Below are 25549 nucleotides of genomic sequence, written 5' to 3'. Positions count from 1 at the left end.
GGTTTGTATCAAGTCTTGGTCTTTAGCAGTAATTTTAAGCTTCTGCACTGAGGTCAGATTGGAATAGCAGTAACCTCAGACCAGACTGGTTTTCAGTGAAGGGCAGATCCAGAGTGGGTTTTGAGAAGATCTGTTAGAGCACATCACAATTAGCATTGTTTTCAAAGCAGGTGATGTGAACTTTCCCTTGCTACTGTTGCTATTAAGGCAACGAATGGGTGGATGAAAGTGCCTTTGTATGGATCACCCAGCTGTTGCCATCCGGCTTAGCATTCAGGCTGTCTTAAGTTCTAATGCTCTGCCTATCTGCTATGTGTAAAGATAATTTTAATCACTAAAGCAGCCTTTACCTTAAGTTCACTAAACTTACTGTGCTCTTTCTTTTTAGAACCTCCCAGCTGTACCAGTTTCCTTTAAAAAGGTCTCATTTCTCTTGGCAAACTTGTAGCTCTATTGACCTATAATGACTGAAGGATATGAATAAGAACATTATGTAAAGAGAAATAAAAATCTTAATTGTTAGGGAAGTAAAAAAAAAAAAAAGGAAGACACCTTTGCATAAAGCCTGCTTTAATAGTTTTTGTAACTCCACTCTAATACAAGTGGTTAAGGACATAATTGGCAATGTATTTAACAGCAAGTAAAGTCTCTTCGCAGGTGGGCTTTATCTGAGACTCAGGGAGAAGAAAACCATATCTTCCAGTGTCTCTGAGCTCAAAGGTGAAAGAGTACTTGATGCCTTGATCATAAGCCCAGTCATCAGAGCCCCCTGCAGCAGCATCTGTTGGTAAAGAAAGGAAATAAAGCTGAACTGGGAAAGCGTGGTTGTGCTTCAAAATGTGATGTGCTTTGGAGTCACATCAGTAGCCAGAAATGCAGAAAGGACAGAGAAAAAGGAATATTCAGTCAATTGATTGCTTTCTCCTGCCCATGGAAAAGCTTCTGTGATTTTAGGCCATTCGTGAGCTTCAGGCCAGCTGATGCATGCAAGCAAATGTAAACAGGTTAAACTGGTCCCTCCTTATCGATAGTGAGGGGAGACTGGGAGGACTATCTGAGGAACAGGAGGATGCTTGCCTGGGGCTTAGAAAGATTTGGTGTCAGAAGGGAACACCCTGTCACTCGATAGCTTGTTAAGGTTCATACAGAACTGCAGATCTGGTGTATCAGCTCTCTTTTTCTTCTGGACAAACAGCACCCTTCCTTCCCAGTCCTTTGGTACAACAAATGCAGTGTCTTTTGCTAAGAAAGGAGACTCTGGAATTGCTAAGCATTGCCAAAACATTTTAAGAGGGAAAAGTCTCTATAAGTATTCTAAAAATGGAGAGAAACGGGGTTTAATTTTTTTTTACAATTATTTAAGGAAAGAGAACTAGGGAAAAGAGTCTCCATGTTTAAAGGAGTAAAGATATCTTAAATATAGGAGATACTGAAGTTCCAGAAACATAGATTTGGCAACCTCAGCTTGGCTTTTGACACTGTAAAAGCTGTATCCTGTCAGCTGAGTTCCCAAAAAGGATAGAAGGATGTAATTGTAATGAGTACATTTCTCAGGCTATAATGCAAAGCAAAAGAAGTAATTATCTGTGTTGCTAGAGTGGTTGAAGCCCTTCTTTAGGATTCACATCAGCTTTTCACTTTAACTTGGAGATACTGGAAATGCAGAAAATCTGAGATTGGGGTTTTGTGTTTAAGTCTATGTACATAAATGTAGATAATAGAATTGCTGTGTGTCTCTGGCTGCTTGCACTTCTCTCTCTAACTGATCTCTCTGCTTCCTAACCCCTCTGGCCACCTCTCCAAAGTCACCTTGAACATAAGGCAAAGTCTGGGATAAGGTAGAGGGGTAGAAGGGAGGCGGAAGAGTGGTTGGGAGCCCCCCCCTGGGGACTCTGATTTCTGGGAGGGCTGTTGTGTTCCTGTATTACTTTTCTTACTTGTATATTTCTGTATATAGTTGTATAGATTGTAAAATACCTGCTTGTGTATTATGCTAAGCTGTAAATATAAAGCTTCACTCCAATTTCCAGCTCAGCTGAGTCTAGTCTGGGTGATTTTCACAAGAGCTGGGGGATGAGTAACACCCAAACCATCACAGTAGGATTTAGGAATTCATGCTATGCACATGAACTCCTAAACACTTTATCACATCACTGCACCTTCCAAGGGGCCACACGCTCCTTGGGATCCTTAAGGAATATATCATCCCCTATTTTAGAGATGACAGATTGCATGAATACCTCTGGGTAAATGCATGTGAAGAAAGGAGAGGGTGACAGAGGAACAAGAATCACTAGGAAACTGCATTTGGTGATCTCAGGAGCACTTCCTATGGTATATTTAGGCCAGTACTTACAGATTGTTTCAGCTCCTGGGCCATATGTGTACTTGGTGTTATGCAGACTGCGCAGCTGTTCCGATGCAGCACGAGCAATGGTATTCTGCAAGGAAAGAACAGCTTCACTCAGCTTTCTGAGTGAATCTAAGCAAATACATTGTACAATAAACTGAAAAGCCATGCTTGAGAAGTTTTTCTTTGAAACCTATTGTTCATTTCTCAGAATGTCTGGATGTCAGCAGCTGACAAGGCACAGCTGGTCCTGTTGTGGTGCAAAAAGCTTATCAGTAAAGAAGTCATTCTCCAAGCTTTAATGGAGTGTAGTGCAGTCTGTGTGCTGCTCTGCAGATGTACAGCCTGCTCTGCAGATGTACAGCCTGCTCTACGGTCCAGTAGGGTTTGGAAAGGTAGAAGGACAATAGGTAAAAGGATTTTCTATGCTTAGAATAAACTTGTTGGAGATTAAAAATAAATAAGGAATCGTATCTAGAGATAAGAGAATCTTAGAGAGTAGTAATAACTCCGTGCAGTAAATTGCAAACATACAATAACCTTTCTTTCCCTTCTATTCATGCAGTTATAAATTCAGAGTAGAGTCAGCTTGGTCAGTGGAGCTGAACACTGATACAAGTGGAAGCCGATTAAGGTTCTATAAATATTAACAGCCAGAAAAGGCATAAATTACCCTGGAACCATATGTAGGCTCATTAATTTCGATTCATCTCCTGTGCACAGAGGGACTCATTCAGCTCCCACTGATTCGAGTGAGGGTTGGATCAGGCCCATCAGTAGTACTACGAAGCTTTGTGTGTCTGCATAAGGAAAATTACAGACTTCTCTCTGGAACATGTGACTTTTCCAGATCTTCCTTGTACAGAATATTGGTAATAAAGCATGAAAGCTATTACTAACAGATGATAAATACGAATCATTTCTGAAAGCAGATGTTCAGTATAAGAATAAGCAATGGGTTACCATATCTTTCTTTATAGCTTGCAGCTGAATGGTTTGCTATTCCAGGAATTTCCTAAAGCCTTTTCTTTCTCTGTAGGTTATACTTTGGCTTACTTCCCAGTGGAAGATATATTGTCAAATATTCTTTGTTCATACTTAATGCTTCACGTGTTCCAGTGAATTCTTGAAAAGGCATATTGGACAATGTGTTTAGAAAATCTTAGTTAAGTGAGAGAACTTTCTCATCTCCTACAGAATCAAAATACTTTTAATTACTGGAAGCCTACTATATTGCACAATTGCAAGTGTCATCCCATTCCCAAATGTTGGATTTGGAACATTCAAGGATTATGCTCCCAAATGTTGGATTTGGAACAGTCAAGGGTTATAGTAGTTGGTTGCATGAATTCACTGTCATTTAGCACATTAAAATATATATAAAGAAGGCAGACAAAGAGTGGTCAAAGCTTGTCCTTCTCTGTGTAACATTGACTGTATCTGGAACGTTCAAGGATAATACTCCCAAATGTTGGATTTGGAACATTCAAGGATTATGCTCTCAAATGCTGGATTTGGAACAGTCAAGGGTTATAGTAGTTGGTTGCATGAATTCACTGTCATTTAGCACATTAAAATATATATAAAGAAGGCAGACCAAAGAGTGGTCAAAGCTTGTCCTTCTCTGTGTAACACTGACCATACCTGGAACATTCAAGGATTATGTCCCAAATGTTGGATTTGGAACATTCAAGGATTGTAGGAGTTGGTTGCATGAATTCACTGTCATTTAGCACATTAAAATATATATAAAGAAGGCAGACAAAGAGTGGTCAAAGCTTGTCCTTCTCTGTGTAACACTGACCGTACCTGGAACATTCAAGGATTATGTCCCAAATGTTGGATTTGGAACAGTCAAGGATTGTAGGAGTTGGTTGCATGAATTCACTGTCATTTAGCACATTAAAATATATATAAAAAAGGCAGACCAAAGAGTGGTCAAAGCTTGTCCTTCTCTGTGTAACATTGACTGTACCTGGAACGTTCAAGGATAATACTCCCAAATGTTGGACTTGGAACACTCAAGGATTGTAGGAGTTGGTTGCAGAAATTCACTGTCATTTAGCACATTAAAATATATATAAAGAAGGCAGACCAAAGAGTGGTGAAAGCTTTTCCTTCTCTGTGTCACATTGACTGTACCTGGATGTGGGGACTGGTTTCTGACCTTCCTATTGTCCAAACCCAAGCAATTGTAGGAATAATGTTGCTTCTTTGCATTTCACAAGCTTGGATTCGGAGCAGTTGGTGTAGCTGAGCTCTCTATGGTGCTTTGGTTTTAATTCCTGGACAAGCTGATTTTTCTACAGTCTGTAGTGTTTTTTTACCACATAGAGGGAATTGTAGAGATTGGGTGATACTATCTGCTAGTGACACCCTGCTATCTTCAGTGATTTTTAGCTTATACATTGGATTGACAGTCGAGACTGACCCAAGTCTTCTCTGAATAGTACATGAGTTTTAAAATGTAAATGGATTCTTCCTCTTTCCAAATACACATGAAGTGGAAATTACATTTGGAAAGATAATTTGATGCTAGACATAGGTCTGTTGGTAACTAGTGTCTGCTCTCTCTCTGATAAACTGCATCACAGGGAGACTGGAACAGCAGAGCTGCTGGTTGTGAGGAAGAGGGCATTCCTTTCTGTCGGATGATGGCTTTAAATCATCCCAGAACAAATACCAGGAAAAAGTATGTCAGGAAATCTTTTTAGCTGAGGGATTTTTTTTTTGTTATTGACCAGGAAGGTGTAAAAGAAGAGATCTGTGGAAAGAACAGTAGAAATCTCCTGCTGTTAAGAGCTGGGAATCCAGATAAGCAACTTCCTCAATGATCTCCAGGATGGAGATCAAGGTGGTGTTTTAAATGATCCTCTCTGAGTGAAAAACGTGACTGAGCATTTCCGACTTCATCATCAAATGAAACCTTATCAGATGTTTTGATGTCTAGGATTTATGAATGTCTATCATTTGCTTTCCTAATTGTTTTACAGTACAAAATCTAAAAGAAGACCACCAGATTGGTCAAGCATGGTTTTCTCTTAGTGAATCTGGGCTGACTAGTCCTGATAATCTTTTCCTCTAGAGCTCTTCCATCACCTTTTCTTGGGATGAAGGTGAGGCTGACAGGTCTGCAACATCCAGCATCCTCCTCCTTGCCCCTTCTGAGGACTATAGTGACATTGTCTTTCCTCCAGTCTCCAGGAACCTCCCCTGTTCTCCATAACATTTCAAAAATGATGACCAGTGTCTTAGCAATCAGCTTGCTCCCTCAGCACCTGTGGGTGCTTGCTGTTGGGGCCCATGGATTTGTGGGTTTCCAGCTTGCCTACATGATCCTTAATCTAACTCTTCTAGATCCGAGCCTTCCATCTTCTCTCTTACTTCCAGGGACTCAGATTCCTGTTTTAGCAGTAAAGACTGAAGCAAAGAAGGCATTTGTTAACTCTGCCTTGTCTGTATGCTTTGTCCCCAGGGCACCCACCTCATTCAGCAGTGGGCCAGCATTTTCCCTAGTCTTCCTTTTCTTGTTGATATGCTTGAAGAAGACCTTCTCTTACATCCTCTGCCAGATCTAATTCCAAGAGGGCCTTAACCTTCATCGTTGCATCCCAACATTCTCTGGCAATGTTCCTACATTCTTCCCCAGTAGCCAGTCCCTTTCTCTACAAGCTATAAACTTCCTTTTTCCATTTGAGTTTCTCCAGAAACTCTTTTCTCATCTATGCAGCTCCTTTGCTTCCCTCTCTTCCTTTGTTTTACTTACAGTCACCCCTTAATAATAATAGCAGTAGTAGCAAAGAGCAAACAAAATCAAAAGTTAATACTTGTGAGCATGAATCCAAAATACGAGGGAAATGTGGGTTTCTTTCTTGCTTGCTGTTTGTTAAATAAGACTCAAAATCACCCAGGAATTAACATGAAGATTTATGCAGATGCATATAAATAATGCCCTATGTTTTCCAAAAGGGAAAGTTACATTTAGCTTTTGGAAAGGGGCTGAGATTTACAAGCCTCTATGTTACGTGGAATACAGCTGCCAGAGGAAGGGTTGGTATCTTTTTGACTTTTGAGGATACTCTTTGGTGTTGAAGGATCTTTTTTTTTTTTACATCTCTCTGCACAGTTGGCTCAAATGAATTGTTGTGGTTTGTTTGGAGTTTAGTTTTTAGGGTGTTTTTTACCTTTGAGAATCTCTCACACACACATAAAAACGTGCTGAGGGTTATAGTAGCAGAGAAACAACCGGCGCCCTGAAGCCCTAGAAATAACTCCAATTTAATACCTTGTAACTGGGAGCAGAGAATGGCTTTTTAGCTTCTGACTAGCAGCTGAACTTGCAGAGCTGGTGATTTCAGCAGAAGGTGGAATTCCCTGTGCGGGTCACCCCTCTGTGTTTGCACAGCAATTACTGATGTTTTGCTTGATCTTGCGTAGAGTGCGTGGGCCACTGAGACAGCAGAGCTGTGTTCTCAGTTGCCACTACCTTACATAATTCAGAACCTTTAAACCTATTATTAGCTTTTAATGACAGGTATGTTAGTGGCCTCTCTTTCTCACCACATCTGGAGTTTTGGACTAACAAAATAAATGATCAGGCTAAGCACTTTGTGTGTGTTGCTAGGTAAATTTTTAGGGACCGTTTCCCTCGTTTGACTCGTGTAACATCAGGCTGGATTTGCCAGCAAATTGCAGCTGTTTCGAAACACTTCAGGGACATTGATTATGCAGCTGCTGCATGTGGACAACTCCCTTTGTCTGACAGTCATCTGGAGAAGCCTTTTTCACTAATTGGCTGGACCTCTTGCTTTCTCCCTTCACTGGACTGCAAACTGATTTGCCCGAGGTTGAAATCTGTATTTTCACTTCACCTCGGTCTCATGTGCTGCGTAAGCGACCCTCAGTTTCCTTTGTAATGAAAGCCTGAACATGTATTTGCAAAGTTAGCTTTAGCCAAGTGGAGCTAAACTTCTGAGACTTCTTGTTTTGCCAGTAAAAACAGACTGCTCTCAAAAGAGTCCACAACTGGTGTGTAATTTAGTTCACTACTCTGTTGTTGCTCATAGTGAGGCATGTCCCTGAAGAGTCCAGGGAATCCAGCCAAGTGGATTACTTTGGTATGCTGCTGCTTTTCTTTCCTTGCAAGGCTATTTCTCTGTGGCAGTCTCACACAGTGCTTAAGAAACTGATCCCTGTTGAGAGGGTTTCCAGTGTAACTGAGTCAAGGTCAGTGTACCATACACCTGTTAGAGACTCTTTGTCTAACAGCCAGATTTATGCAGGAACTTCATGGTGCTGCTACTAAACCCATCCTTGTCGGTACAGAGCAGTTTTGTTGTGGCAAATTCAGTGGAAGGGTTGTGAAGTCGATTGTAAATATTACTTTTCTGCTCATTTCCCTGTTTGTTGTGCTTCCTAGATGACTTTCACAGTATTTACTTAGAGCAAGTAGTACAGAGAGTCTGCAACAGCATAGGTTGCAACTTTTCATTGGTATTTCTATCTCCTAGATTTCATCTCCTAGAATTGATGCTGCTCAAAAATTCTCACAGGCTTTCATATATCTTAAACATGTTCAGAAAAAGACTAAGGAGTGAAAGACTTTCTCCTAGAACTGATGCTGTTCAAAAATTCTCACAGGCTTTCACATATCTTAAACATGTTCAGATAAAGAATTAGGAGTGAAAGACTTTGCTGCCAAAATGATAGCATCAGGTGAAGTAATCAGGCTAATATTCACAGTCATGCAATCTATTTAAAGTACACATTGCTTGCAGGCTACAGAAATGCAGGACATAGCTCCACTTTTTACTATAACCTACCTTAATTACTCAAGAGGAAATTAAATGCTGGAGAAACCCAGCATAGAAAGTGAATTTTGGTCAGCAAAAAGAACAACCAATGTGGCCAGTATGCATTCAAGTAATAAAAACTGAAATCCTGTGCCTAGAAAGTTGTCTTGGGTTGTAAATTAATGTAGCATTCTGCAGCCTGCCAAGCTGTGATAGTACATGTACAGTAACCTGACAATGAGTACAAACTGGCTGCAGGCACGTATTTGGTTCTGAATTTATTGTTTAACTGAGAGATGGAACTGAACCTGGAGAGGGGGGAAGGCACAATGCACGTTCCTTTGCTCTATCAAACTGTAGTTCAGGGCCAAAACAAGAACTGATAATGCTGGATTGGTCTCTTGAAAATGAGGAAAGCATGGGGTAACCTAATAGGAAGCTAAGGCCAAAATATGAACTGATTTTAAAATGTGGGCTGAACTGTTTATGAAAATGTGATTAAATGCAGAGGTTTTGATTGCAAGAGGAGAAAAATGTGTTCAGCAAAATAAAGATGAAAAGAATATTTTGGGGTGTGGGGAGATGCTGGTCTTGCCAAGCACGTTTTTGATTAGAAAAGCTAATGCTTCTGCTCTCTGTAGGAGGCAGATTCAAGCATGTATTCTGTGGGCCGGGTAACACTCCAGGGTATAGTAAAGAATGAGCCAAGAGGATTATGAAGCAGGCAACATGTGATTCACCAAAAGGAGTACATATTTGTGTCAGGGTGTCATCTCAAGGATATTGTGTAACTTCTGAGACATTCTTGACCTAGATTTTCCTGTCTTGGCTGTTGTTATTTTTGTTTTTCAAGTGCTGTTTGGGTAACAGCGAAAGTTCTATGCAACACCTGGGGTGAGGAATGGGAGGAGATGTGGGATGGGAAGAGAAGGATAGAGGAGAACCAAACAACATCCCTGAATAAGGGAAGTTAAAGTTTTGGGGGAATCCTTGTGAGCTCTGGGGTTTGAGATCCTCAGAGATCCTCTTGCATCTAAGGAGAAGAGTGGGAAGTTGTGGGCAGGACACATGGCTTTCACCATGTTGTACAGCCCAGGGCAGGGAGTGGTTGAGGGATAGTTCTAATCCCAAACTCAAGTAGATGGCAGTAACTTTGAGCTAGTTTGAGATTTGCTGTAGCAATGCAGTGGTGCATAAAGGATTTCTGTGATTTTAAGAGTGCCCTGCTCTGCCTGAGTAACAAAAGAAAGTTCTATACCTACTGGTGCTTTCCTGAGGCTGTGAGGGTTTTGAGCCCCAAGGACAAGCTGTTCAGTACGCTTGCTGGAAGGGAAAGCACAAACATTCTCTAGATCTTTCTCTTCTGCAAGCTTTATGTCATCAATCTCAATTACTCAATCTTTGGGCCCTCCTATATCTCAAACACTGAAATGCAGCATAAGCCCAATGGTATTATGCTGCCTTTAATTAAATGCAATGGAGCAAAATGTTGTTAATGATAAGCAGACATGTGGGGTTTTGTTTAAGCACATGTCCAGTGGCTTGCTGAAAAAGATAAGAAATTGCAAATCTTTCCTTTCATTTATTAGATCTGTCAGAGTAAAAATAACATCTAAGATAAGATAATGGTACTGTAAATTTTGCTTCTTCATTTGCAGAGTGATTTATGATCCTGTTATTTGCCCAAAGAATTTAGAGTAAAAGCTGAGATCCTCATTCTTCAGCATTTCTCTAAACCTAGACAAAACTGTTCAGCACAAACCACAACGATCAAAATACAAAATAATCCTTCTTTTTTTAGCTGTCTCATGGCAAGCACGTGCAATTACTGATTGAAAACCTTCACTTTTCTTTAGTCACAGCTTAAATGAAGGTGGTTTAGTTACTTGAAGCAACCTGAAAAGCTGCACTTTCGAACCTGACCCAGAGGCTCTTGAAGTCAGTCTTTCTATTTAATTCACTGACATTGAGGTGAGTTAGGCTCTTTCTGTTTAATTATCCCAACTACAGGCAATGTTGATTGGGTGATACTCTGATCTCATTTTCCAAAAGAAGGATTTTTGGCAAGAAGTCTTCCCTTGTTAAAATCAGATGCTACACCTCTGTGATCCTGCTGTCTTTTTGTTGGGATCACCAATAGAGGAAATATTTTCCCTTAATTAAGATGTGAAAAACACTCATAGGGTCACCTTGTCATGGTGGTGAGATTTGTGAATGCTTTGTAGTGGAAAATAATGGAATTCCCTCTGGGATCAGCGTGCCCAATTTAAAATGTAGGATATTGGAAAGACTAACTTGCAAAGTGAAATCAAATGAACTAAGAGAAATATCTAGCCTGCCTTGCTGAGCTGTTTATTTTTTATGCCACTTGGTAATTGCAGAATCCTCCTCTAGAACAGGATAAGAGAGGTTTTAGGGACTGCAGAACCTTAGTGTGGCTGATTGATTACATTTTATGTTTGCTAGAGTAAAATATTGCTAGTATCAAACTGTCATTTGACGGAAGAATTTGGGAAGCTAGACAAGCACAGAGGTTCTTTCTTATTGATCTGGGTTCCTTTAAAAAGGAGCTGTGGATGTAAACCTCTCCCTTTCCATCCTGTGAGAAACACGCTGGACTTTTAGTTAGGTTTCATCACAATTTTCTCTTGATTCAAAAGATTAGGCAGAATGTCATGCAAATTTTTAACAGATGGGAACTGTGTGATCTTGACAACAAAGGAGCTTCAAGGGTTTTGTGCAGTTTTATTGCTTTGGATCGAACTGCAACGTGTGTGAAAACCGAAGGCAAGAATTTACCACAGTTCCCTGCAATAATTACAAGTAAAAAATTCTGGAGTTATACACTAGGAAAATAAAATCTGCATCTTAATTTCACTCTCTCTTTTAAACTGTAAAAAAAGAAATCTGACAAGAAACTTTACTTTTGGCCCCAGTTTGTATTTGTGCTTCAGAATCATGACATCTCTTTGGGAGCACTCATAAATCTGTCAAACCTGCACAGCAAAGCAAGACACAGTGTTGTTGCCTTGGACTTTTGGCAGCAGCTAGGAAAGAGATCTGTTTGGTTTGTTTTGCTCTGTTGTTTTCCTTGCCAACAGCTTGTAATTGCTAATATGCCAGAGAACTGAAGTCATGTTATTATTCACAGTTATTGGGGTTTGGCCTTAAAAAAGGTTTGCAAATTTTATATATATTTACTAGTTTTCACCCTTCTCTCTTTTTTTAAAGGGTTAAAAAACAAAACAAAACAAAAGCCACAACAAAAACCCTATAGGTTATTTTTGTCTTACTTACATAGCCCTAGGATGTGGCCTTTCTCTAGGATGAATGAAAGACATTGTCCTTTGAAACACCACATTCATCCTCCTCTTCCAAATAAAAGTAGTGTTTGATTCCAGCCTCAGAACTGATACTTTTTACCTGTATTGTATCTGTCTTTAATTCTGCTTTTGACAAAAACTGCCTCATTGCCCTGAACCTGTACTGATCAGAGTTTTCCTGCTTTACCTCAGTGACAGCTAAGGTTCAGTAGGAAGTGGTAGGCAGAGATCCTTGTCTGCTGTTAGTGATACCAGTGGAGTAAATTAGCAGTTACTCCAATCTATTGAGCTTGATGTGCAGGGTATAATGTTTCTGTGTAAGGCTACATACGTGAGTGAGGAAGAAGCAGTGCTGCACAGTGTAGCACGGCTGGTAGAAAAACCTGATCTTGTGGCAGGTTCATTGTGTATGTGGAAATTAAATAAGGCTCTTAAGCTTATCCTGTCCTTAAATTATGTCGAAGCCATCACGGTTTCCCTTGTTCTTGCTACTGGAATCATAGAATCATAGAATCAACCAGGTTGGAAGAGACCTCCAACATCATCCAGTCCAACCTAGCACCCTGCCCTATCCAATCAACCAGACCATGGCACTAAGTGCCTCATCCAGGCTTTTCTTGAAGACCCCCAGGGACGGTGCCTCCACCACCTCCCTGGGCAGCCCATTCCAATGGGAAATCACTCTCTCTGTGAAGAACTTCTTCCTAACATCCAGCCTATACCTACCCTGGCACAACTTGAGACTGTGTCCCCTTGTTCTATTGCTGGTTGCCTGGGAGAAGAGGCCACCCCCCACCTGGCTACAATGCCCTTTTAGGTAGTTGTAGACAGTAATAAGATCACCCCTGAGCCTCCTCTTCTCCAGGCTAAACAGGCCCAGCTCCCTCAACCTCTCCTCATAGGATTTGTGCTCCAGGCCCCTTACCAGATTTGTTGCCCTTCTCTGGACATGTTCCAGCACCTCAACATCCTTCTTGAATTGAGGGGCCCAGAACTGGACACAGTACTCAAGGTGTGGTCTGACCAGTGCTGAGTACAGGGGAAGAATAACCTCCCTTGACCTACTGGCCACACTGTTCCTGATGCAGGCCAGGATGCCATTGGCTCTCTTGGCCACCTGGGCACACTGCTGGCTCATCTTCAGCTTACTATCTATCAGTACCCCCAGGTCCCTTTCTGCCTGGCTGCTCTCCAGCCACTCAGTCCCCAGCCTATAGCGCTGCTTGGGGTTGTTGTGGCCAAAGTGCAGAACCCTGCACTTGGCCTTGTTAAATCTCATCCCAAGGTATTGTCAGAAGCTGGCAGTACAGCTTCTTTCCAGATGTTAAAGAAGCTGCTTAAAGTTAAATGGACCTAAATAGCAAGCAATGATCTTTACTTATTCTTTTCATTCTGCCAAAACGACAAAGGGACTTACCAGTTCCTGATAATCCGAAGGCAGTTTGTAAGTGTATGAATAAGGAAACAGTAGCAGCTGGGAGTAGGAGTGAATTGTCAAGTATGCCTTGATTGTGGAAAGATGTTCACGGATAAAATCAGCCAAAGCCTTGGTCTCTTTTTCAGACTCGGGTGCAGAGCCGCAGTATGTGGAATCACATGGATTTTTGGAGGCCCCAATAGCTGGGAAGAAAGGGAAATCTAATCAGTATTTAATGACAAAAATGTGGCTGTCGGGAGAAGAATATTGTTGTACCACTGCTGCAGAGAAGCCTTGGACATCCAGCTGACACACGTGCCACATCAGAGGAGAGGATGTTTTATTGCATAGTTAAGACACTGGGCAACCTGGCACAGCATTAAATATGCTCTGTACAGTGTGCATAGTTGGAAGAATATGAGTCTTGATGGAAAGCTCTGTGTTAGGTAAGTGATTTGGGACAGTGATTTTGTTTCAGTGCTTACCAGTCCTCTCTTTGCATATTTGCCCCTTTTCCAAGTTGTTTCTAGGAAACAGCCAAGTAGAAACCACTCAGCAGAAGCCCCTCTCTACTCAGTGAAATAAGCCAAAAGAAAACTCTTCTCATTTCTATTCTGAACTCATAGAGTTGGGGTGCTTATATATATATAGAATCATAGAGTCAACCAGGTTGGAAGAGACCTCCAAGATCATCCAGACCAACCTAGCACCCAGCCCTATCCAGTCAACTAGACCATGGCACTGAGTGCCTCATCCAGTCTTTTCTTGAAGACCCCAAGGGACGGTGCCTCCACCACCTCCCTGGACAGCCCATATATGTGTGTGTGTGTGTGTGTGTGTATATGGGGGGGTATATATATGTAATGTGTATGTATGTCAGGGTGTATATTTGGACATATGTGTGTGTTTATATGTTCACAGAATCATATAATCATCATAGAATCAACCAGGTTGAAAGAGACCTCCAAGATCATCCACTCCAACCTAGCACCCAGCCCTATCCAGTCAACTAGACCATGGCACTAAGTGCCTCAGCCAGGCTTTTCTTCAACACCTTCAGGGACGGCAACTCCACCACCTCCCTGGGCAGCCCATTCCAATGGCAAATCACTCTCTCTGTGATGACATTAGTAACCAAAGTCTGTTTTGTGCCCAAAACTGCTCCAGAAATTGAACACAAGCTGCTCCACAATGCTATACTGGTGGTTCTCACTCAAGCTTAACTTGGGCCTACCACCAGATAGGGAAAATTAATAATTATCTTGCCTATTGCAGCTCTGTGCAATTGCTTGCAGCTACTTTCAGATGACACTTACTGCACCAGCCAGCATTAAAATTCCTGTTGGGATCTGTACCAATGCAAATGCTACCAGCATTTTTAGAGCGTGTCTTTCTCCACATGCGGTTCTGAAACAGAGCAGTGAAACACAGGTCATAGAATCAACCAGGCTGGAAGAGACCTCCAAGATCATCCAGTCCAACCTAGCACTTGGCCCTATCCAGTCAACTAGACCATGGCACCAAGTGCCTCATCCAGTCTTTTCTTGAACACCTCCAGGGACAGTGACTCCACCACCTCCCTGGGCAGCCCATTCCAATGCCAATCACTCTCTCCGCCAACAACTTCCTCCTAACATCCAGCCTAGACCTCCCCTGGCACAGCTTGAGACTGTGTCCCCTTGTTCTATTGCTGCTTGCATGGGAGAAGAGACCAACCCCCACCTGGCTGCAGCCTCTCTTCAGGTAGTTGTAGACAACAATGTGGTTACCCCTGAGCCTCCTCTTCTCTAGGCTAAACAACCCCAGCTACCTCAGCTTCTCCTCATAGGGTTTGTGTTCCAGGCCTTTCACCAGCCTTGTTGTCCTTCTCTAGACACCTAAGAGAAAGCTCTAACAGGTGGCTTTTCCAGCAATACTCTTCCTGAGCAGGAGGTGTGTACTTACAGTTGTCCAAGTGTAAACGTAGCCATCAATATTCACGACAGGCAAAACATAGAAGTCCAGTTTGTCAAGAAGTGTGGTCGTGGCAGTATCTTTTCCATAGGTCTCAACAGCCTAGTTGGAGAGAAGTGGAAGCAGCTGATAATGCATTCATAGGTCTGCATCTCCTCTGTCTATTTAAAGGCTTGGAATTAATAAATGTGGTGGGCAGTGTCATCCAGGTCACTGCACTGTGTCAGATGGCTGCTCTGTGATGTTACACACACTGACTGTCCTGGCTGGCCAGGCAATATGGCCTTTGCCAGTGCTGGGCTGGATGTTCCAAGGGGAGGTCCCTCTACATGTCATTCAAGTAATGTTACATGGAGCAAATTGATTGCACTGATCATCCAACAGACTCCCAAGAGGAAAGCTCAATCACCCTACTCAAACCAAACTGCTGTTAGGAAGCTATCTCATTCCTATAGATCAATTATATGGTAAAGAAATGTTGATTGTCAACAGGTTAATAAATCACCAGTAAGAGATCTCCATCTACTAGCTTTTTGCTTACAGAAGGGGCAAAGGTCTTGTCCTTAAATTCTCCCTATTTCCTGTCACTTTAAAGGTTTGGATTTATGTGAGGAGGAAGAATCTTTAGTCCCTTTTTTGTGTGTCTGTTGTACAAAGGAATTTCATCAATAGCCAAAATGATAGAGAATATTTCCAAAGAACACCTTTACACATTTCTAGTCATAACACTGTGAATGCACACAGTTATAGGGAGGCAGAGTTTTCCCTGCACTTTCCCAAACACATACACTGAAGAACAAACATTAGGACTCCTGCCATAAACCAGTATACCCTGACTTTCCATGGCCTGGCACTTTGTAAGCTTGTTCATCAGTGGCAAGGGAGAGTGCAGCAATCACGACAATTTGCTCTAAGAAATGTGTTGTGCTCATGTTTCCTTCACATAAATACTTCACAGACATAAGGAATACCAATCTTCTAGTACCCAGAAGATTTTTAACCCTGTTGTCTCAACCTGGGACAGTACCAACACAACAGAGATGCCTTTTGTCCTGTAACTAGCAAGTGTGAAGGTTGGATGTGGAATCTAGAATCACTAGAACTTACTTCTGCATGTTTTGGAGTTTTATGCTTGCTTTAGGCTTTTCTTTTTGTTTGTTTGGGGTGTTGGGGTGTTTTTTGAGATACAGATAACAGTCTGTCTTGCTCCTGTTTTTCTCTAGGTTTTGCTTTTATGTCTAGAAGCAATCCCAAGTGAACCGCTGATGGTGCTCAGAGAACTGCACTTCTAAAGCACTTGTGCCTATCCACACTTGGATCTACTGAGCAGAGCCACTGCTGGTGTCAGGTATAGCCATGAATTAAGTGACCAGACAGTGAAAATGACAGCTGTAGTGACGTGAATTGCTAAGAGAAAAATGGTAGCACATGCTGTCTGCAGCCTTATTAGGAGATAATGAAATCACATTCCCATTGACTCCACTGAGATGTCACTTTCAATTTCCACTGCTCCCTACACAAAACCGCATGGCTGTCTGATAAGACTGAGATTGTACTTGGCACCAGTGCCTCTGCCAGTGTGGCTCACTCACGTACTTTGGCTTTCCTTCACTTGGGTTTTAAATCCCAGCTTCTGCTTCTGGGCTTGTTGTTTTTTTAATCTTACAGCAGGAATTCTTACTAAATTTGAGATTCAATCAGTGAGTCATTCTTCTAAATTCATTGATCTCCCCTGCTTAGAGAGAATATACCTCTTCTGTGTAGAGAAGGCTGTGCAGCATTTGATAGCTCCCACCTGCTTTATATTGGCAGTGAGGAAAAGGAAAGCACAAAGGAGATAAAATTGTTTATTTCAAGGCCCAAAGCATCCCAGCCTGAAGTGAAGCTAATTTTACCTGTGCAGCTCTTCCCTGAATATGGTTTCATGTTTTAGCAACTATTCTGTACAGCTTGAAAGTGGCAGCTCAAAGGGAAGCATATGCATTTCTTTCTTCCTGGGTGGAGTTTAGGGAGCTTCATCTATAGCCTTTCTCCACTCCTGGGTACGTTTCCTTAGTGTGCTCTGTGCTTAGCTGAGGGTAAGTTTGCACCCCCTCTGCCTCTTACTGAGTAAAGCTGGTTGCAGGGAGCACAGCAGCTGATGCTGTAGGAAGTTCTGATGTGCATTCAGATACCTTCTGGTCTGCCCTTGAATTTGATTATTATATACTAGAATCATAGAATCAGTCAGGGTTGGAAGGGACCACGAGGATCATCTAGTTCCAACCACCCCTGCCATGGGCAGGGACACCCTACCCTAGATCAGGCTGTCCACAGCCTCATCCAGCCTGGCCTTAAACACCTCCAGGGATGGGGCCTCCACCACCTCCCTGGGCAACCCATTCCAGGCTCTCACCACTCTCATGCTGAACAACTTCCTCCTCACATCCAGTCTGAATGTACCCAGCTCCAGGTTTGCTCCATTCCCCCTAGTCCTGTCACTCCCTGATAGCCTAAAATTGTCCCTCCTCAGCTTTTTTGTAGGCCCCCTTCTGGAAGGCCATGATAAGGTTACCTTGGAGCCTCCTCTTCTGCAGACTGAACAGCCCCAACTCTTCCAGTCCTCATAGCAGAGGTGCTCCAGCCCTCTAATCAACCCAGTGGCCCTTCTCTGGACACGCTCCAGCATCTCCACATCCCTCTTTTAGTAGGGACTCCAGAACTGGATGCAGGTCTTTCTGCTCACTTAAGATTTTCTTAAACACAGTGACATTTTACAAAATAGCTTTTCATCATTAAGCTTACTGACTTCTTTCACAAACCACTGGCAGAAAGCAGGGGAGATCCACTCTCTTGCATGGAAACCACAATCGATGAAGATGGCTTTCTTATTTGGACTACTTTTTCCAACCTAAGAAAAACAAAGAAGAAGAAAAGCAGACCTTGAACAAAATGTTTGGAAGCAGAACACTGCAGTCAGCTTCCTAACCTAAAAAGTAAAATTCTATACAAATATGGAATTCCTTCATTAAATTTAAGTCTGTCCTGGATACCCCAGATTCCTCTCTTCTCCCTGTCTGTGCCTGCCAGGCTTGAAGGGGGGCAGCAAAGGGTCCTTACTGCACGTAGGGTGACCCATGCTGATGCCTGTGCTGAAATCAGGCTGGTGATTGGCTGTGTTTTCACATCCAGTAAATGGTAAATGGACACTTTGTCTAGGAGAAAGGGATAAATAGAGCAAGGGTTCCTGTCTTGGGGCTCTTCCCACCTTAGGGTTCTTCCCACCTTGATAATTCTTGTCTGGAGGGTCCCCTGCCACTGCAAAAGACAAGCTCCTGCTGTGACTGGACCATCCCCACTTTTGGATGGCTCCTACCTTTGTATGGCTGGTGGTTTTATCCAGTCCCTGCTTTGGACAGCTCTCCCCACTTGGCACTTTTTTGCGCAAGCTGGCAGGCTTAACGAGTCCTTAGAGAGAGAGCCAGCAGCACCTGGACCGCCCTCTCTCACACCCTATTGGCAGCTAATTGCTGACTGCCTCCCATCTCTGAATTATCCATATTTTTTTCCATCACAAATCCAGAAGATAGCCCCTTCTTGGTATTGTGAAGAAAATTAACTCTATCCCAGCAAAAAACAGCATCTCGTGAAGATACAAAATAAGTTCTTGTTTACTGCTAGAGAGACTGACATTTATAGATCCTTTTAGAGCAAATATGTTTACAAACAACAGCAGATGATCACTCAGATATCTCTCAGGATTGTGGCTGAATTTATGTTTGAACCTTCCAATAATTCATTATGCCTCTTTAAAAGAAAAACAAACCAAATCAAAACCCCAGAGTAATAGAGAACAAAATATATTAGATCTTTGATGAAGTGTATATTGCCATCTTAGGGTCACTAGTGTTTTAATAAACATCATATCCTTGTGGTGGTTAGTAGAGGAAAAGGCTGGCACAGAGAAATCCAAGCACTTACTTTGAGAAGGTAGATTGGTCGTCCTTCATATGTTTCCCCAATTACGCTGCGAGAGACAAGATCTGGGTTCTGAGCAGCAATGTCAGCAGTCCAAGCAACTATCTGGTTAATAGGGAGATTAAATTTAGTGATGTCTCTTTCCCTCAGGTCCAAACTAATTAGTTTGCAGCCTTCAAGCCAAGTCTAACTTGAGCAAATATTTCATAGAGTTTGTGGATTTCCAGGAATGAATTCATACTTGCACTGGAGCTGTATGTCTGAATTAAGATGTTATAATATGAATTTATCTAAACCCATCGTTAGAATATGGCTGGTGGATTGCAGTTCCCTTTGAATGTTATAACCTTGTTCCTCTCCAACTCTCTTCACAAAAGGAAACTATTTTTCTTGTTAAGCTGTGTCACAGAATCACAGAAACAACCAGGTTGGAAGAGACCTCCAACATCATCCAGTCCAACCTAGCACCCAGCCCTATCCAGTCAACCAGACCATGGCACTAAGTGCCCCAGCCAGGCTTTTCTTGAACACTTCCAGGGATGGCAACTCCACCACCTCCCTGGGCAGCCCATTCCAATGGCAAATCACTCTCTGTGGCAAGAACTTCCTCCTAACATCCAGCCTAGACCTCCCCCAGCACAACTTGAGGCTGTGTCCCCTTCTTCTGTTGCTGGTTGCCTGGGAGAAGAGACCAACGCCATCTGGCTACAGCCTCCCTTCAGGTTGTTGTACACAGCAATGAGGTCACCCCTGAGCCTCCTCTTCTCCAGGCTAAACAACCCCAGCTCCCTCAGCCTCTCCTCATAGGTCTTGTGCCAGAGTTTCTTTGCAGCACTGGGAGCAGAAGTAGAAGTAGATGTAGGGAGTTGGATTATACAGGTTAACTCAGTAGCAGTAAAGGAGAAGAGGAAAAATATTTTGAAGGGTTTGTGATCATAGAATCATAGAATGGTTTGGGTTGGAAGAGATCTCCAAAGGTCATATAGGTCTGCACCCTCTTCAGCAAGCAGGGACATCCTCCACTAGATCAGGTTGCCCAGACCCCACTCAAGCCTCATCTTGAATATCTGGCTCTGGCCAGCCTGCTCTAGGGTAGGGTGTCCCTGCCCATGTCAGGGGGGTGGAACTAGATGATCCTTGTGCTCCCTTCCAACCCTGACTGATTCTGTGATTCTATGATCTCTGGGGATAGGCCTCAACCACCTCCCTGGGCAACCAGTTCCAGTGTTCCATCACCCTCATGGTTAAGAACTTGTTCCTAACATCCAATCTAAATCTGCTTTTCTCTAGTTTGAAGCCATTGCCCCTCATCCTGTCACTGCAGGCCTTTGTAAACAGTCCCTCTCCGCCCTTCTTGTAGGCCTTCTTCAGGTACTGGCAGGTCACTATTAGGCCTCTCAGGAGTCTTCTCCAGGCTGAACACCTCCAGCTCTCTCAGCCTGTCTTTGCAGCAGAGGTGCTCCAACCCCCTGATCATTTCCGTGGCCCTCCTCTGGACTCATTCCATGTACGGAACAGAAGGGGGAAATGGAAGCAGGCTGGGAGTGTATCAGAAGCTATTTTGACTAGAGGGGCTAAGGGACTGAGCTGATGAAGTGGCAAACTTCTCGACTTTACCGTTTCCCAGTCGTTGTACTTCTCGTAGCTGTGTGCAGCGGTGCGAGCTCTGCTGTCAAACTGGGCATCCAGGGCAGCCTGCAGGTCGGCAATCAGAACCCTGCAGTGAGGCATCACCAAAGGCATGAGGAGAAACAGTTTGCTCGCAGGCAAGTAAGACCAGACAGACATTTTGGGTAATAAAGGCTGCATGGATTATGGAGTGAAGTGTGGCAAGATTGATTTGTATACTTGAAAATAAGATAGGTTAGGTTAAAATTTCAACCTACTACCTGCTTCACCCTTGCTGACACAATCATCAGGCTCCTCCTGATTAAAAGCTGCCGACTTGTTCCCATAGTAACAAACCCCCATGATGGCAACAGTTTGCTCCAAGAAGAACAGTAATGCTGAAAGAGAGCGTGTGAGAAATGAGCTCTGGGTTTACCTGCTCTTGCCATATTCGTAGACTCATAGAATGGTTTAGGTTGGAAAGGACCTCAAGGATCACCCACTTCCAACCCCCTGCCATAGGCAGGGACACCTTCCACTAGAACAGGTTGCTCAAGGCCTCGTCCAACCTGGCCTTGAACACCTCAGTAGGAAAAAGGCCCTCCCTTGAATTTATGGCACTGGAGTAGACTTGGTCTGCAACAGTATAACACTCCCATGCAGATGTTTGCCTGCTGAAATCTTCTGTCAAAGCAAGCTTCCAAAGGTTAGGTGTGGTTTGACAGCTCTATTGTAGGTGTCATCATCCATCCTCTAAGCTGCTTTAGTGCATCGCTTGGATCTGTCTGGATTGGTTGGGTCTCTCCTTTTCATCTTTCTCAAGCTAACACTAAGGCACAGCTCACCAAGCATGCTCTTGAGGACCTTTTGCTTCTATTTTGACCTTGGCTATCAAAAAATGAAATCTTCTTGTTTTTCCAGTGCTCATCTTAACATTCTTACAAATCTTAGTCACCAGGATGTGTCCTTGATCCATTTGTGCTTTGGATAGATGAGCAGGAGGCCAGTTTATGAGGCACCACCAGCCTTCAGAACAAACAGTGCAAACGACTACACTGACATGATGCCATGGCACTGCAGCTACACTTCAAAAGAACTGTAACAGCTTGGGTTGTCAAGGACACTCCACTCAAGTTTGTCAGGGATCCCTTCCAGACGTTATGGCCTTTGTTGCAATCAAAAGATTTGTGCAAGGGACCTGAACAAGTTCATGAATATTACAGGGCAAACTAACACACAGAGAGTAACTCCTCCTTTGCCGAAGAGGAAATTCCACTGCAGTTGGATTCCTGTGCTCTCTGTGTGGGGGATGTGGCATTATTGAAAATGATTTCTTCTAGAGTGTTTTTGTGTTCTCTTCCCTCAGTTACATGGTTAACACGAGGCCAGTAAACTAAGGGGTGAATTATGCTTGTATTTAGCAGATCATAGAAGTTATGTTTCATGAGAACTGTGTGGGGTCCAATAAAGGAGTTCTGTCTAGGGGCAGTGACAATGAGGCTGAGAAACAAAAACTCTCCAGTCAGGTGAGTGAACTTAGGAGAATTTGATCAAGTATACTGACCTTCTGTGTCTGAGTGCTTGATATAGACAAAATATCCACTCTGCATTGAAAAACACTCATAATCAAGCTGGCATGAGCCAATTTCAGTGCTCAAGTAGAGCTAAAGAACAAATGAAGACAAACAACCTCACTCCACTCCAGCCCAAAGTCAACTTCTCATCCTCTGTTAATGCTTGCATAGTGAGGAGTGGAAGATAGGAAACACATGCAACTGCCTGATCTTGCTCATTTCTCCTTGCTCTCTCATTAGTGCTGTTCACTACAGTTCTTCCATTCTCAGAGCTGTGTAATGTGGCAGTGTGGCTGTGTAATGTGGCAGTGTGGCCTCTTCCTTCCACTTACACTGCAGTTGTAATCAATTGTGGAAACTCAGTGATTTTTTACCTTTTTTATCAATTAAGAGTTCCCTCTTTGGAGAAATCATTGCCATGGATCTGCTGTGTGACTTGAGTAAGCCCAAGGATGTCCTGGGAATCTGTTCTCCACACTCCTTTGGCTGTTTACTTGGCAGCTGTCTTCTTTTGTCACCAGTTTTGCTCCTCTGGCTATCATTCTGCAGTTCAGGCAATTGTGTGAGGAGCCTCTCATGGTGTCCCTTGGGGTCCACCATTTTTCTGTTTTCAGTTCTCTGATACTACCATACAAACCTCTCTGGTGTACTTTCTGTCTCTTTCTCAGCCTTAGCTGCCTTTTGTCTTTAATGAGGACTTTTTTTCCTTCTGTGCTCCAGCCGTGTGTACTGCAGGGAGCTTTCACCTTGAGGAAGTTTCTGGTAGTAAGCCTTTGCTTTCCATCTCTTATGTCTATCAACATTTCAAATCACCCCTTTCACACAGTCCATTTGAACTGCCATATGAAAGCTGAATCCTGTCTAGGCATCCACAGCAGAGATAAATTTTATGACAGGAAGATTGGTTGACCAACATGAAAATATCAAACACATTTCCCCCTAGTATTTAATCTTCTATTCAAAGAGCACAAACTTACCTATACTCCAGACCACTTTGTTTCAGAAGATCTTCAACCTCAAAAGCTTCGGAAGCTTCAACTCGGAAATCAACTTGCATTTTTGGCCTTACCAGCGTGACAGAGTCTGGCTGCCAAAAGTCAACCTGAAAGAGGGCCAGATGGATACATAAAGAAATAAATGCATCCATATGGATGTCTTTTTTAGGTGGATGCCTATGTGCTAGGTGTCTTGCTTGTGATTAATATGCCAAAATCCATTCTTATCCTATTACACAGACTTGACCTTGCTTGCCAGAATTATCAACCTGAATTTTAACCTGCAATTGTTTAAAAAGATTTTATCAGGCCTTGGAGTTTATGTGGCAGAATTCTGGAGATGGCAGTGACAGTTTCACAAATGCCAAATATTCTGCAGTATCTGAGTACACACAGAGTGATACTCACTGTAATTATATTGACAACTTCTTTCATTCTTTGTACAGATTTCTTTGGAGATGTTTGCCTGTAAGCATTAGACAAGCAGACTCCTGACTCAGCAGCAGGAGGACACTATGTGAATCCTATCTGCTGGAGGAAACTGTTCTCTGAGTGCTTTTAAGGCTCAGTTCACTAAAGTTGCTACGAGGAGCCTGTGTCTTTGGAAGATGTTTAGTTCAGGGTGGACAAATGACAGTGCTATTACTTATCTCATGTATTTTTGCCAGTCAGCTTCCAGACAAAGAATCATAGAATCAATCAGGTTGGAAGATCATCCAGTCCAACCTAGCACCCAGCCCTATCCAGTCAACTAGACCATGGCAACGAGTGCCTCATCCAGTCTCCTCTTGAAGACTTCCAGGGACGGTGTCTCCACCACCTCCCTGGGCAGCCCATTCCAATGCCAATCACTCTCTCTGTGAAGAACTTCCTCCTAACATCCAGCCTATACTTCCCCTGACACAACTTGAGACTGTGTCCCCTTGTTCTATTGCTGGTTGTCTGGGAGAAGAGGCCACCCCCTACCTGGCTACAGCCTCCTTTCAGGTAGTTGTAGACAGCAATGAGGTCACCCCTGAGCCTCCTCTTCTCTAAGCCAAACACCCCCAGCTCCCTCAGCCTCTCCTCATAGGGTTTGTGTTCCAGACCCTTCACCAGCTTTGTTGCCCTTCTCTGGACATGTTCCAGCACCTGGATTTAGTGCCCTGTTAAGGGCCAAAGAGAGCAAAGCTGGTTTGCCAGTCTGCCTTTTTAGCCTCTCATCTCATGAATGTAAAGGAAATTGGGAGTGGTAGGCGTATTCAGAACTGAGCTGACTATTTCAGGGTATACTACTACTGACTCTTTGCTTTGTATAACAATGGCAGCCCAGAGAACTTTGCTTAACAGAAAAAAGAAAGCAAACAATCCCTTTGTGCCACACAGTTAAAAACAAGCATGGCATGTTTATTTTCTTAATATTGGCAGCACCATTCCAATAGTATATTCTAATACTGTTCCAGCATGCCTGTTGATGATAGTTCTCCACATCTGTACCTCGTTAAAAATACCATCCTTTCATCCTACAGATAATGGTGTCTTTTCCACCAACAGCTATTTTACAACATCAAAGCTCAAGAGAAATATTGAAAACACATTTTCTGTCTTTATTGTTTTTCCTCATGTCATTGTGTCATCATATATCTACATCAAGGTCACTAGGAAATATGTGGCTTGGTTGGAGAGAAAGGAAGCTTTAAAGGCAAGCCAGAGAAGAAAAGATGACATGAGAGACTAGAGGCCAAGCAAAAGTTCAGTGTATGGGGAGCATGGATTTTTAGATTATTTACATGAGCAAAATGTTTTGCCTGTAATGGTAAAGAAATCGAATAGTTGGAATTTCTATGTTTTAGCTAAGACATTCTTGAAAGCTCCCCACATCATTTCACATGCACTTACTCTATGAAAATAACTCTGGTGGGCATTCTGATATTCAGGCTGGGTTAGCTAGAACGATATTGAAATGTATTTGTACAGTTCTAGCTCTGTCACCTTGTCCTGTTCCTTCTGAAACAATACTCGAGCTGACTTGAATGGAATGAAGTGATCTTGTCTTTATTTCAGCAGCACGACTTTTTTTTTTCTTCTTAAAAAGATGTATGTTAGTTAAACAAAAGGAGAAATGTTCCTTTCAGATGCAATCTAGCCTCCTCCCCGAGTTCTTTACCTGGATGTTGCTGGCAAGGGAATTGATGATTTCCACCTGCTCATCGTTCTGTGGAATCACACGAAACACCTTCTGCCTGAAAGGGGAGGAAAGGGTTGAATTTGGAACAGGTAAGTCAGTGGAATGCTTTTGCTCCTGCAGAAGGAATTGTGCAAATATAAAACCTGATGTCTGTTCTTACCCATCAAAGGTGGAATCCTGCAAGTGAGCAGAAGCAGCTGCAGCACCTATGAGAACCAAGAGCGCCCACATATTTTTTTGTGAAGGAAAAACCCCTCAAGCTTTTCAGATCTGGGCTGCTTTTATAATCCTTTTTGCCCTGCTTCTTATCACTTATACCTAAGAACAAAGCACTGGCCAGATGATAGATTATTATTCCCTTGGCCTTGTTTTATTTGCACACTATTTATAAAACGTGCTTTACTCCACACCTG

The 25549-nt window shown here is 42.8% G+C and overlaps 1 protein-coding gene across 1 annotated transcript; it reads right to left on the bottom strand.

Moving 5' to 3' along the window:
* Positions 1 to 558: 558 nt before the first annotated feature.
* Positions 559 to 25367, bottom strand: CPB1 (carboxypeptidase B1). The gene is made up of 11 exons (XM_064152884.1): positions 25297 to 25367; positions 25116 to 25191; positions 22952 to 23076; positions 20410 to 20509; positions 18796 to 18897; positions 17624 to 17725; positions 14827 to 14937; positions 14199 to 14289; positions 12883 to 13085; positions 2357 to 2441; positions 559 to 781 (listed from the first exon to the last, which is right to left on the bottom strand). Exons 1-11 carry the CDS (start codon positions 25365 to 25367, stop codon positions 594 to 596), a joined length of 1254 nt encoding a protein of 417 aa, XP_064008954.1. The 3' UTR covers positions 559 to 593.
* Positions 25368 to 25549: the final 182 nt, after the last annotated feature.

Source organism: Pogoniulus pusillus, chromosome 13 (genome assembly GCF_015220805.1).
Source record: "Pogoniulus pusillus isolate bPogPus1 chromosome 13, bPogPus1.pri, whole genome shotgun sequence".
NCBI lineage: Eukaryota > Metazoa > Chordata > Aves > Piciformes > Lybiidae > Pogoniulus > Pogoniulus pusillus.
The sequence above is the reverse complement of the archived record's forward strand: the minus strand, read 5'-3'. Positions and strand labels throughout refer to the sequence as shown.